The 13,881-nt window shown below is 39.2% G+C and overlaps 1 protein-coding gene across 2 annotated transcripts in view; it reads left to right on the top strand.

Annotated features, from left to right (window-relative positions):
- The window catches only part of TP53BP2 (tumor protein p53 binding protein 2), a 49,469-nt gene that overhangs the window by 17,811 nt on the left and 17,777 nt on the right, over positions 1–13,881 (top strand). For both annotated transcript variants that reach the window (XM_064648115.1, XM_064648116.1), the window contains exons 2-6: positions 1,607–1,754; positions 7,266–7,379; positions 8,942–9,021; positions 9,961–10,062; positions 12,869–13,043. In XM_064648115.1, the coding sequence (XP_064504185.1) occupies positions 1,607–1,754; positions 7,266–7,379; positions 8,942–9,021; positions 9,961–10,062; positions 12,869–13,043 (619 nt within the window). The remainder of the gene's footprint in view (positions 1–1,606; positions 1,755–7,265; positions 7,380–8,941; positions 9,022–9,960; positions 10,063–12,868; positions 13,044–13,881) is intronic.

A 13,881-nucleotide genomic window follows, 5' to 3' on the forward strand; every position in this document is an offset into this window, starting at 1 on the left:
GCAAAACCAGAGGTCAGAAATTCTGCATGCTAAGTCTGGTGCAGTGCCAGGGCCCGAAGCACTGTTTGCAAGTGTTTATACTGCCACGAGTGGGCCAAATACTTGTAACAAGACATGCTGTGTGTGGAGTGTTTTCACAGACGTTTTTAAGAGTAAAGGCAGCTTCTCTCGTAGGGGTGGAGGGGGGCTCTTGGCACTCAAAAGAGCCCTGGAAAGACTTTGGAGACATCAGGAATGTGTGTGTGCATGGTTGTATTCCAGAAGAATTCCCCAGAGTGGGTTCTTAAAACCATGAAACTAAATTTCACTTTGCAGTGGCATAAAGAGTACTTGCTCCAGTGTATTTACACAAAATCACAGAAATAATGGTTCTGGTAGTGGGTTTGTTGTGGGACTTCTCATTGCTTAAATTTATTTAGATGGATATTTATATCTCTCTTGCCTTGTTCGATTTTGATTCCCTTTTTTCCCCTCTTTTTTTTGACTTTTGGACTATTGTTTGTAATGATGTGTACCCCTTTCACCCTCTGAAAAATGAGAACCAGCAAGGATTTGTCTTTTCCTGAGAAAACACCTTTCCCAGCTGTATGAAAAAGACTGAATTGTGTAGGTTTCTTTTGCTTGTAATGCTTAGTGGAGCAATTGCTTTCTGGAGATATTTGACTGATTTTTTTTTTTTTTTTTTTTGTGTTACTGGAATTCATGTAACTAGCAACCAGTTGATACTGAAGTTGAGAACAGGTCTCAGAAGAGAATTGATGTGAATTTTTAGCTGGCAGCTCAACTTTGATAGCAGTTTAATATTAATAGCATAGCAATATGGTGTTCAGTGGCAGTAATCATCAATATTTTCTATAAAATATGGCAACAAATATTTTAGAGTGGTCGTTTTGTAGTTGTGGCAGGAAAGATGCGAGCAAGAATAACATCTAGCTGTGTGGTATGTTTAAACAGAATAACCAAAAATCAAGGATCCTTTGACAGCTGTGAAGTGGAAGCCAAGTGAAATATCCTTGCTTTCCTGTGAATGGCCTTTGGGGGGACCTTGTATTAAGACTTAGACTTAAGGAATAGCAAGTTGACTTGTGTTCCTAAGAAACCTTCTGATGAAATGTGTTACAGAAATGCAAGTTATGTTTCCACTTCACTGCCTGCATAGTAAGCTCTAGTCTTTTTTTTTTTATTTTTTTTTTTTTGGAATACCAGACCTAATTACCATTGTTTTTCACTAGAAAGAGTACTTCTGAACTCTAGATGACTGTTTCTCCTACTGCTGTGTCAAATGGGTGCAGTATATACACATAGTGAGGTGGGAGGAGCTCCGGCACATCACCTTGAGAGAAGCAAGGACCACTAGGTCCAGATTTAAAACCACCTAATCCTCCAGCAATGTAATTTTGTTAAACGGGATTACTTCTTTAGTGTCTCTCGCTTCTACCTTAAAAAGAAATTTGGTTTTGTTTTGAAATCCGTACGCATGGTAGTTGATAACAAATTACGTAATTGTGTTGGAAAGAATTCATTTACTGAGAGGGTTGTGACTCCAAGCTGCAGTCTGCCTTTGTGTTATAAAGTAACTGTGTGCTGTTGCCTTTGTCTTTTCCAGATGTTTCTGACCGTATACCTCAGTAACAATGAGCAGCACTTCACCGAGGTGCCAGTCACCCCCGAAACAACCTGCAGAGATGTGGTGGAGCTGTGCAAGGAGCCTGGTGAGAGCGAGTGCCACCTGGCTGAGGTGTGGTGTGGCTCAGGTAGGTCAGCTGGCACTTGGTGAATTACTGGGCATTCACTGCTTCTGATAAGGTAGCACATGGAGATCTGACAGAAGTGATCCTGTCCCAGAGGGTTTCTGCATTACCATTTTGTTAATTTGTCCATCAGACCGGCTGTGTGATAATGCACCCGCAGAAAGGCCCACTCTGCAAAAATGAGTTCAGAGCAAAAGGAGACGACTCAAGCATGCAGATGTTTTTATCCATGCAACCCTTCTCTGCCTTACATGAGTCTCTGATGGGTTTGAGAAAGTTGTTTTCTCTTCCTCCTTCTCCCTGCAGGGGGGTCCCAGTGGCCTCTGTGGGAGTTTTGAAGTTCTAAGTGTTAGCAGTTGTGTGACCAGTTCAGAATCATTTCTTTAACCTCACAGCTATTTTCACTTGCAGTGGCAAAAGAAAACTTCCTTTTTGAGATGACACCTTCATTGTTACTAATTGTGTTAATTGAGTTTGGATGGGAATGAGTGTGTTAGCATAATTAGTAGGAGTGACCTATGTTGAAGTTCTCTAAAGAAAGTGGGTGGCAGGGAGGACATAGAAGCTACTTTTGACTAACCTCTATCTTTTTAAGCCTGTGGAAAAGCAGGTTGTGTTTGGTCATTTTTGTTTTTCTGTGTTCTTGCTGATTTTTGTCTTGGAAGTTCAAATCTCCCTAGCTTGCAGTGCTCCACTGGAACTGGAGAACATGTCAACAAAAAACCGAAAAGCTAAAGTATGGCTGAAGTCTCATGGCTTAAATGGGAAAGGACTCTGGACTATTTCCTGTCTCCATGGTACTACTTAGATGCTGGTAGCCATCCAGAGGCATAAGATAGATGAATCATGGACAGGGTTTTAAGTCATGAAAAATCACTATGCTTGAGCCAACTTTTTTGAGATACTTTGACAAGATTGTAAAAGAATCAGATAATAAGGGCTTATATTCCTGTCTTCCTCTGCTGTTGGCTCAGGCTCACATCTGTTCAAAGAAGTCTCTGGTGAGATAGATGTTTGTTTAATAGTGTGAGGTGCCTGGGTTGTCTCTTGATATTTAGCTGCTTCTGACAGAGATGTTTCTGATATTTCTAAGTTGAAAAAATGGAACAGAATTTTTCTTTTCCTTAGGAAATAGAGTATCTTTTCATAAATAATAGTAAAGTAAAATAGTTCTTTTAGGAATGTATTTTTATCATACATCTTTGTCTAAATCAACACAAAGTCTACAGTGAAAGAAAAGTAAAATAAAGGTTTAGGTAAAGGTACTGAATTTATAGTTAGCCTTAGTGCCCACAGCTTGTTAAAGAGTACAGGTGGTTGTGATGAGGGACAGGGTTTTCCTGTCCTTACTAAAGCTGGAGCCCTGCTAGAGTAGGGAGCTCCTCTCCTTGTGTTTTTTGAACCTGCATTCTTGACTGGCTTTGGAGATGTTGATGTAGAGTATGTTAGAAAGGGCAGTGAGATTGCCCTGAAATCAGAGGATAGCATCTATAGTAAAAGAAAAGTGAAGTTTGCCAGTACTCACTGTCCAAATGGTCATGTTAAGTTGAAAAGTAAACTTCTATGTGAGTGGGACCTTATAATAGGTAGAGGTTTATTCATATGATGAAGTAATCAGCTTCTCTGCTAGTCAAGGAGATGTAAGAAAATAAATCTGGATACAGAAACATAGTGTGAAGCAGAGAATTTTTTTGAGATTAGTCTTTGCAAAGACATCATGAGATACATGAGAACAGATATCTAAACGTTACTTGCACAGCTATTGTCATAAGACAACATTTCATCTATTTCTACAGTGAACACATTGACAATTGTTTTAGAAATCAAGTTATTCTAGTTACCTCCACTGATTCTGTCATTTTTGCTAGTTATTTACTTCTGTATACAAACACTGGGCAGTGTGTGTAAAACTGAATACAGAGTTATTAAGATTGGAAAAGACCTCCAAGATCATAAAGTTCGTTTGACTGAATACCACTGTGTCAACTAGCTGTTTTTCCAACACTTCCAGGGATGGTGACTCTACCACCTCCCTGGGCAGCCCATTCCAATGCCTGACTATCCTTTCAGTGAGGAAGTGCTTCCTGATGTCCAATCTGAACCTCCCCTGGTGCATTTTGAGGCTATGTCCTCTTGTCCTGTTGTTGGTTGCCTGGAAGAAGAGGCCGACCCCCACCTGGCTACAACCTCCTTTCAGGTAGTTGTAGAGGGTGATAAGGTCATCCTTGAGCCTTCTCTTCTCCATGCTAAACACTCCCAACTCCCTCAGCTGCTCCTCTTAGGACTTATGCTTTCGACCCTTCACCAGCTCTGTTGTCCTTCTCTGGACTCGCTCCAGCACCTCCGTGTCTGTCTTGTGTTGGGGGGCCCAGGACTGGACACAGGATTTGAGATGTGACCTCACCAGCGCTGAGTACAGGGGGGCAGTCACTGCCCTGGTCCCGCTGGCCACACTGTTGCTGATACAGGCTAGGATGCCTTTGGCCTTCTGCTGGCTCATGTTCAGCTGCTGTCAGCCACAGCAACTCCAAGATCCTTTTCTGCTAGACCACTTTCCAGTCAGTCTGCCCCGGCCTGTAGCGCTGTGTGTGGTTGTTGTGACCAAAGTGTGAGACTTTTATTGAAGTTTCAAATACAGTTTCAAGTTGTACTTGTTAACGAAAAATGCAGTAGTCGCAAATCAGTAACATTAAATACTTTAGTACTGGATACATGCAAGTTGTTTTGGATAAAATATATCTTTTTCTTAAGCATCTCTATGACATCCAGGAACAACTATTTACAAGATATGTTTCCATGTACGTCCCGGATTTTTTGGGGGAGAGGGGGCAGCAAGGAAGAGAAATACTTTTAGCTAATCTCATTTTAGATGTCAGCGAAGTTTGCTGTTTTGTTTTACCAAGATAAGCCATGACTTCTGTTTTGTTTGCATATTACACTGAACAAATGAAACTGCTTTAAAACAAACATGGTGCAGGACAGCTAACCTTTTGGAGTAGAAACAAAAGATTTATGTTGGAAAACAACTTCTCAGACTTCAGATTACTGGGATCCTTCTTACATCATTCCTCTCCTTTCTGACTCTTGCTCAGGAATTTTAGCTTCTGTTGTCAGACCTTATTAAGCACACTTTGAAAGATTGCTGCAAGTGTGCTTGAGGCACTCTGCTCCCTGAAGGGGGCAAGTTTACTACTCTCCCTGTCCTGCCAGTTTTGCTTGAAATTTTGCCCTGATATTCTTCAAATTTCTTGACCTTCCTATTTTTGTCAGAATTCTGTTAGGTGACTACCTTGGCCACTGTGGAAAGCAGTCAAAAGGTGTGTGCGTGTATAAAAGTTTTTTGTCTTTATGAGACAGATAGGGAATTAAAAAAGAAAACTGATTATTCTTTCTTCTTGAGCTTTCCAAATGTATGTTTGTTTGGTATTTGACAATCTCTCTGACCTTCCTTTGAAGTCAGTATTGACAGAATCCTTGTGTAAAGGGCATCTCCCTTGATTATAGAGTTTCAGTTGAGGTATTGCCGAGCTGCTAGAAATCTGTCTCATAAGCCTGCTATATATCCTCTAAGTCAGAAATCTGACAGTGGTACTGTTGATTTTTTTGTTTTGTTTTGGTTTTGCCTTTTTTTTCTTGAATTAAGGTTTAGCAGATGAGGAGCTTTTTTAGCTGTCTAGACAAGTAACCGCCAAGAGACTGCTTTTTCTGTAACAGTGACCTACTTGCTTATTCTGTAAAGCTAATCTCTTTTGACAGTGACTCCAGAAATTTTCCTTCCTAGATTGCTTGAGCACAGCTGCAGCATTTTCATTTAAAGAAATGCTTTTATGTTAAAAAGAGCTTTTCACATGCTGAAAACATGTTAGTAGCTCCTTTTTTTATGAAACTGAAAACATTTATACTTAATGCCAACAATTTTTCCTGCTGAAAAGATTATTTCGTATTTAGATAGTGACTTTGAAAGACTCCATTGAATGCGAATGAACTACTCTCTGATTTCTTTTTTTCTTTTCCTCCCCTTGCATAAATAATGAAAAGAAACTTTCAACAAAAGCTGTGTCAGGAAAAATGAAACTAGTGCAAAAATGGTGGTATTAATTTCACTCTTTGTCTCATTTCTCAGGCCAGGAACAATGTCTTCTGGTTGTCTGACATCCAGCACAAATGGGTCCAACCTGATCATGAGCCCCAATGCTGTTAGAAGATATTATGACAGTATCTTGACTATGTAAAGTTCACTACTACGATATATTGGCCACACCATCGCCATCACATTTAAAATAGGCAGAAAAAATTATGGTAAAATGTCTAGAATAGCAAAAGAAATTGCTTTTATGTGAAGATTTAAAGGCCAATAAGTAATTCTAATTATATCCTGTCTGTGAATGCCCAGCTATGAAGTATGTCAATTTTGAAAGAATGATAATACAGAAAGATAGCAGTACTGCTAAATGGAGTTGGTAGATATAGGCTCACGCTAGATTTTTGTATTATCAAAAGGCAATGAGTACGGCTTAAAAATAGTTTATATGACTGAATCCTGAATATGGGAATAAGAGCAGGAAAGGATATTCAGTGGAACTTGTGCATGTAACTTTTTCATCTCAGTTGTCTGAAAGACAATGGCAAGTTCTTATTGGACTCACTTTTCACTGTCTGATCATTTTTTTACTTTGAGCTGTGAATCCAGAGTAGTTCAGCTTTTCAAGGTTTATCAGAAATAGGGCTTTCAAAATGCATCTGATCTGAACTTCATGAAATTTGCTGTCCAAGAGAATGAGCCAGATCTATGTCTGACAGGAGCTGTAGGAGAAGAGTTGAAGTGACAGGAGCTGTGCTGGCACGCTGAGGATCAGGCCTGTTGGGAACTGCCTGGGAGCCTTTTCGGGGTACCGAGTGCTGCTGCCTGAGCTTGAGCGCAAGGGCTGCCATCCAGCGTTGGATTGTGATCCTTAGGAAGTTAAAGGAAGAATTCCCTCTTCCCTTAGAGTTTATCTTTGCATCTCTCCTAATTCTTGTTGGAATTAAGAAGTAAATGAGTCCCTGTAGGAATCAAAGCAGCAGTGCCCTTGAGGAGGGTGTGGGAATGACTGAGGAATAAGTTTGTCTGGGGTACCGAAGAAGTGGAGCAAAAGGTTCACCAGCACATTTCCTGTAGTGGTGAGTGGGCAAGATGATTTGCAAATACAAAGAAAGGCACTAGAGCTGAAAGGTCTAAATTCCCTGTTTGTTTTCCCTCAGGCTTCGAGAATTCCTCAGCTTTTCCCTTCAGGGGTGGACTTTTAAAGGGCTGCTATTCAGAGGTGTTGGTTTAGTTTCAGAAGCAAGGAGTGATACTGTGGCTTCTTAAGGGAAAAGTAGAAATGCCTTGGGTGAGGGCAAGGATTATGTGCACCCACTGCACCTGTGTAATAACAGGTGTTCAAGTGAAAGATGATGGATGGATATTTTTGTTTTGGTATGTGCCCAAGCTATAATGGGATGCAGTAGTCAACTGCTTTTTTACCTTTTCAGAGCGTCCCATAGCCGATAATGAACGGATGCTGGATATCCTGCAGCGCTTTGGGATGCAGAGAAGTGAGGTTCGCTTCTTCCTTCGGCATGAACGCTCTCCCTGCCGGGAAGCAGGTATGTGTTGGTCTCAGCTGGTTCATTTGTTCAAGTCTCATTTCATTCCTCGAGGTTAAGGAAACAGCTTGCATATGTTACTTATTAACGTTCGTAGTCAGTACAGTGTTGCAGTCCCTCTTGTATGACCATTATTTTCCTATGAACCAAGAAGGCTTGCAACAGAAAACTGGCTATTTCTGTGAAGACTTCATCCTTCCTTGCCATATCTGGGAATATTAAATCCAGATTGAAATTCCTGCAGGTTTTCTAGAGTTGGTTATCCCTGCATCGTCTGAGGGTGTCCTGTGTTAAATATATTTTCTGCAGCAAAATATCTAGAGATGTGTGATGGTCTCTTCTTTTAAATCTAGTAACCAAACTGTTAGCTAGTGATGTAATCTATATTTTGGGCTCAGGATGTTTCACCTGGATAATGCTTTACCAGGGTGATAAACTTAGCATACTTGGTAAAAGGTAGAGTTCTTCAAAGTTTCTCCTACAATCTACACATTTGCATTACTTTCAGGAATAGCATTAAATGAACGGCCTTGTCACGTTCTCTGAGAATGTAATATCTGTGCATTGTACATTTAAATGTAAAACCTATTAACGAAGTTACTTTCTGCTTTTTAAGGGTTTTCTGTGCATCCTACATTTATCTTTTCATTAGAATCTTTAAAACTTTTACTTTTAAAACAGTCTATTGGATTCTTCTTCATCCTCTTTTCCTGTTTTCATCCTTAGTAATCTTCCTCAGTGTTGGAAATAGTGCATTTCTGTTAAATGGCTTTGTATCCAGCATATTTTAAATGACTAAACATATCTTGATGTTTGAAATGTGTACTGATGATAGAATGAGTGCACGAAAAGCTGAAGCTGTGCCATTTCTACCTACTAAGGATCTTACAGAGCAGTTTAGTTGTCAAGATGTATTTTTTCAAGTCCAAGGTGCTTGTAGTATTAGGATTATTGTCATTTTATTGGCCATAACATTGCTAAGCAATATATTTGAGCTATGCAGTTAAACTCACAGAAAGATGGTCTTTAAATAGGTATCAAATGGGCAAGAAGGTAGCAGTCATGGCTTTGTCCTGTAGTACATGTATGTCCTACAGGGAAATGAGTTTGGTATTTGGTATCTGAACACTGTTTGTATGTAATTTGATAGAAGCATTAAAGTAGAAGTCTAGTTAAGTAGCATCTTTACTGACACAATGACTGCTAAGAAGAGGAAAAAAAAAAGTGCTTTTAAACGATGTATCTATAATACACACTTACTAGGGGCTGACTGCCTGTTCACCACAGGATAAATACTGAAATAGCCTGCTTGTTGGTTAAGCTGTTTTTCTTTGCTTTTTTTTTGAACAGAATTATAGTTTAAAATGTTGTCATCAAACAGCATCCTTTTCAAAAAATGTTTTGTGTCATGAGTTAAGTTTATCTTAGGGGTAAACACATGAGAAGAACAGGTGTTTGGATTCTAAACCATAATGATTGTACTCCTTTTGTAGTGAATGCTATGTCTAAAAGGATAAGAAAAATCTTAAAATACCTTACCATCTTTGACTATTTCTGTCTAGGGACTGGACAAAGGTCTCAAGATCCAGCCTTCAAAAGAAATGGTGTGAAAGTGCCTGGTGATCGAAGAATAGAGAATGGAGTAAGTCCTTGATGCAGTGGCCAGTATAGTGACACTGGAGGCTTCCCCTCTTTAGAGATAATGGTGCAAATCCTACCATGGAAACTAAGAGATTATTTTGGAAAGGTTGCTAATGACTGCTCTAAAATTGACACAAAGCCTCTAGCAGTTTTCATCCTGGCTTACTGTTTTTAAGATGTCACTGAGATCTGTAGGCTACCATCTCTCTGCTTGTACAGGTGATGCCAGAGCAGCAAATTCAGCATACTTCCCCTCCTCTACTCCCATCAAAAATTTTCTCTCATGCCACTTGAGTTTAATGTTTCTGTCTCTCGGTTTTGTGTCAGAGATTTCCTAGTTCCAGATTTCAAGATGAGATCATTTAGTCTTTCCGCATTGAATTCCTTGTCTGACATTTCTTCTCGCTCTGAAAGATATAATTATGGATATGAGATTGAATCTTGATTTCAAAAACGTGTGAACGGATAACTAATAATAGTTCTGTCTTAAAGTGGTGTTTCCCCCTTGCCCAACTATATTTAAACTTTCCATTTTCTTTGACTTACGTTGAATTGCAGTGATCCACCTACGACCACAGATCTATCCTGCCATGTGCTGAGCATTCTGGGCTCAGTCAGTCAAAGCTGATTCATGCTGAGCTTAATTATAAAGGGCTCTGAAATGCCTCCTTAAAATGCTGCTGGGATTTTGCTAGAAATATTAATGTTCCAAGAGATGTCATCCTTTGTGAGTTGCTGAATTGGGCTACACATGCATAAGAGCTTAAAAGTATCTATTCTTTTACTATTAAAAGGTGGCATTTTGAATTATTTTATTGGATATTCAGTGGGTTTTATTTTTAAAGACTTTTGTCTTACTTTTCTGCAGTAGCTCTGTTGAGTTACATACTAGCCATATTAAAAATTCTAAACCTAAAATGCTTTGGGTTTTCTTTGACAGGTGAGTGCTCCAAGGATGGACATGACACTGGCTGAACTTCAGGAAATGGCATCCCGCCAGCAGCAACAAATTGAGGCTCAACAGCAAATGCTGGCTAACAAGGTGAGTTTGGAATTAGATTGTTTACAGCCAGGAACAAAGGTGTAGTAAGAGTCACGTGAGGTAGAGAGAGGGTTGGGAATTTGTGCTTTTTCACCTCTTATAACCACAGCCCTTTCTTTGGCTGCCTGTTTTTAAATTTGAAAGTCAATCTATGCAAATACCTAGTAGTAAAACACTAAAATAATGCCAGTGATAGAAGTGACCCTATAGCTTCCTAAAAGGATAGAGCACATAACATTAATGTGTTGTCATTCATCTTGGTGGCTCTGTCAGCTTTATTTGTGCTCCATGTGGTGACCAGCAATTCACCAGTTTGATCACTGAACAAGGCTTTTGTCTCAGGATATAATGTGATGCTGTCCTGCAATGATATCTCGCCTTCTCCTGATAGAGTTCAATGTGCCTGGTTTCCTGGGGCAGCTCTCTGGAATAGATGGCACGTATGTGATAAAAGTAACTAGGACACTGATTTATAGAATACTTGCAGAACAGTAACAGAAAAGCTAATGAAAGCACACAGGGTGCTCCTGAACTGTGTAGAGAGAAAAATACTCTGAATGCATCTGCGGAATAGTGGCACAGAGTTGCTATTTGACTTAAGTGTTGTTGGTACACACTACTCTTGAAAATATAACAGAAAATGCTGCTTTTGGCAGAGAATCATTGAATGTGAGCCTGTCCTGAAGAGAGTTTGTCTGTCTGGGTGGATGAGTTCCTGTGCATTTCAGAATGTGCTTTACTGGTGAAGAAGTCTGGTTTGAGGATCTGGTCTCACTCCTCTTCCTATGTCACACGCTCCATCTCCCTCTCATTTTGACATCAGCTCTGTGTGTGTCCCAGTCTTTAGCATCTTGTTCAGTTCCTTTGGCCTTCAGTAACTTTTGTCTTGGGGAAATGCTTCAAACTGTGGCTTTCCAATGGTTCTGCAGCACCTAAGTGATGTTATGGCCTATCAAAATAGCCAATAAAACTTTATTTCTGCTTTATGGTAAGAACAGGTATGACAAAGGTGCAACTGTAATGTAAGAAAGTGGTCAATCAACCAAGCAATTAGAGTTTTCACATGAAATTCAGCAGCACAGTTAATACCCATTCTGCCTTGTTTAATTTGCCAAGGCAGAATAGTTGCCCTCTTCTCAGTTCCAGCTGAGATGTATTAAATATAGGAGAAGCCTAAACTTTCACAACTGTCTGTTTCACTCACAAGGTGATGGCAATACACCTTGGTCTTATAAATAACACTTATAGCCACTATATATATATGAAACAAGAAATAGGAACATGATATGTATTTACTGTAAAGGGAGTTGTACAGGGCTTAAAAAAAGAAAGAGTTGAGTCTGGATAGCTACCCATCAGGTAGGTGGCTGCTGCCTGTGGTTTGTGAAGAGTAGCCTTGTGGGTGTCCCAGTGGTAGAATTTTTCATTTAATGTCACTCTCTGGAATAAACCTGCTTTCCTGGACGCCTCTTCAGAGAGACTTTCCATTGCCTCTTTCCTGCCTTCTGAAATCAGATGCAATATTAAAAATAGATCCCGAGGGAGGAAATATACACTTTCTTTTTAGACATGAGCTGTAATATCTTTTTTTTTTTTTTTTTTTTTGACATTTTCCTGCGTGGGAGTAACTCTAAAGTAGTACATACACTGTAGGTGCTGCCTAGTTTTCTCCGGAAGACGAGCTCACTTTTTTCTCTGCCTTTTTTATTCAAAGTGCACTGTTTTCTAAATATGACTGGTGATTTTTTTTGGGTGGTTTTTTTGTTTGTTTGTTTGGGGTTTTTTTGGTTTTTTGTTTTTTTCTGAGGAATTGTGGAGTTCTAATATTAGTAAGCAGTGGTAGTCTTGGCTGTTAGTGGGTGCTTGGGAAAGTCTTAATAGTTCTGCTGTCTTGGAACAACATATCTCCAGAACTGGAAGCCATGAATAATGGCCAGTGATTTAAAGGAATTCTCTATAGGTGATCTGGTGGTCTAATGGTTTCTTTTAGGTCTAAATTAGATACATGTATATATAGAAAATGATAACACATTTTACTCTTATACTCTTGGAGAGGCAGAAGGATCCTCTCCACTAAGATGATATCTGTTGTATAAATGGGGGCCAGGTCACTATGAAGGTTTTCCCATGTCCTGAATTAACTGTGTTGTGATAGTGGTGATCATTATCAGGAGACAGTATATTTTCAGAGCTTTGGTGTGCAGTCATTCCCCATCTCACAGAGGTTTTAGCAGAACTAGTAAAATCACGAATAGTGATGAAAAATACCAATAATTTATGGAATACCTTATATAAAGGTATTTGTAAAGAATGTCTAATATTCTCCAGCATGACTTACAGTTTTTTAAATGTGACATATTCTAAAGATCTGTAAAGTACAAGTAGCATGGAGAAGGTAGAGAGGAAATAGTCACTAGCTCTTGCAACTCAGATTAAATGAAATAGGCAAATGTCATGGAATGTGAATGCTAAAATTTTTCTTAAGCCTCAAAGGGTTTTGAGCAATTTCATGGATGAAAAAATTACTGGGAGCTGTTAGACATGGATACCACCTCTGTTTCAGTGGGTTCTTGTACTACAGCATGCAGTTCTCCACTTATAACCATTGGGACATATTTGTGTTCGGTATGTGAACAGGTTCACGTTTGCTCTGTTCTCTCAGACTTCCCTTGACATTTTGGGAAGTTGGGATACTGGGCTGAAGCTGATCTGAACTGCTGTGGTGACTTTTTTTTTTTTTTTCAGTACCTTACTGTAACTTCATCTAAAAAAAAAATAAGTTAAAAAATCCTTGTCTTGACTGCAGGAACAACGTCTGAAATTCCTGAAGCAGCAAGATCAGCGACAGCAACAGCAAGCTGCTGAACAGGAAAAACTGAAGCGATTAAAGGAAATTGCTGAGAATCAAGAAGCCAAACTTAAAAAAGTGAGAGCGCTGAAAGGCCACGTGGAGCAGAAAAGACTCAGCAATGGGAAGTTAGGTGAGTTGCTGCTTGGGGAAAGTAGCCTATGATTTTTCAGGAAGTGCAGTTCTTGGAACTCTAAAATTTCTGGTGATTTCAGTGATTCAGGTGAGTTATTTACAGCATTCCAGGAAATGTTGATCTTAACAATTTCACATATTGTATTTACCAAGAAAACTCATGAATGATGTAGAATAAAATCTATTTTCTTACTGTGTTTTAAAATATCCCCTAAGAGCACCCTATATTTTCAAACCTAGCGTGTCTGCTCTTTAATTACAGTGTAGGTTTTTTCCTTACTTGAATACCTTTGTGTACCACAGTAACTTTTTCCATCCTTCATGTCAATACCCTACACATCTAGAGTGTTATTTTCTTGGCCTGTAACAAAGCTTTGCCTGATACCTATGTTGCCTTTTATGTGAGAGGTAATTTAATAGCCAAATTGGCAGCATATTTCCTTTTTAATTATGTGAATCTGACCACAGTCTGGCTTGCTACAGTACTAGTTGAGTGCTTGTAGTTCAGCATGTTGATGCAACATTAAATATTTATTTCAGACTTAATATTCACACATATTCTTCTGCCTACCTTTTCATCCTCTATACATACATATTGTGCAGAACTTGTTATTTCCAGCCTGACTCAAATGAAAATATATTGGTTTGTTAAGGTAAAATATAAATATGTTGTTTTAGTAGGAGGCATTGTGGTTTACAGATAAAGCAAAAGTGGTTTTCTATGGGGAGAATCCACTTTCTGTTTGGGTTCTGTTGCACAAAATAAACATGAGTTTAAAGGCAGAGAAGGATAGCAGAGTAGCACAAGATACTGGAGCATGTGAATCTGTTTTTCT

This window comes from Pseudopipra pipra, chromosome 3, assembly GCF_036250125.1.
Source record: "Pseudopipra pipra isolate bDixPip1 chromosome 3, bDixPip1.hap1, whole genome shotgun sequence".
Taxonomy (NCBI): Eukaryota; Metazoa; Chordata; class Aves; order Passeriformes; family Pipridae; genus Pseudopipra; species Pseudopipra pipra.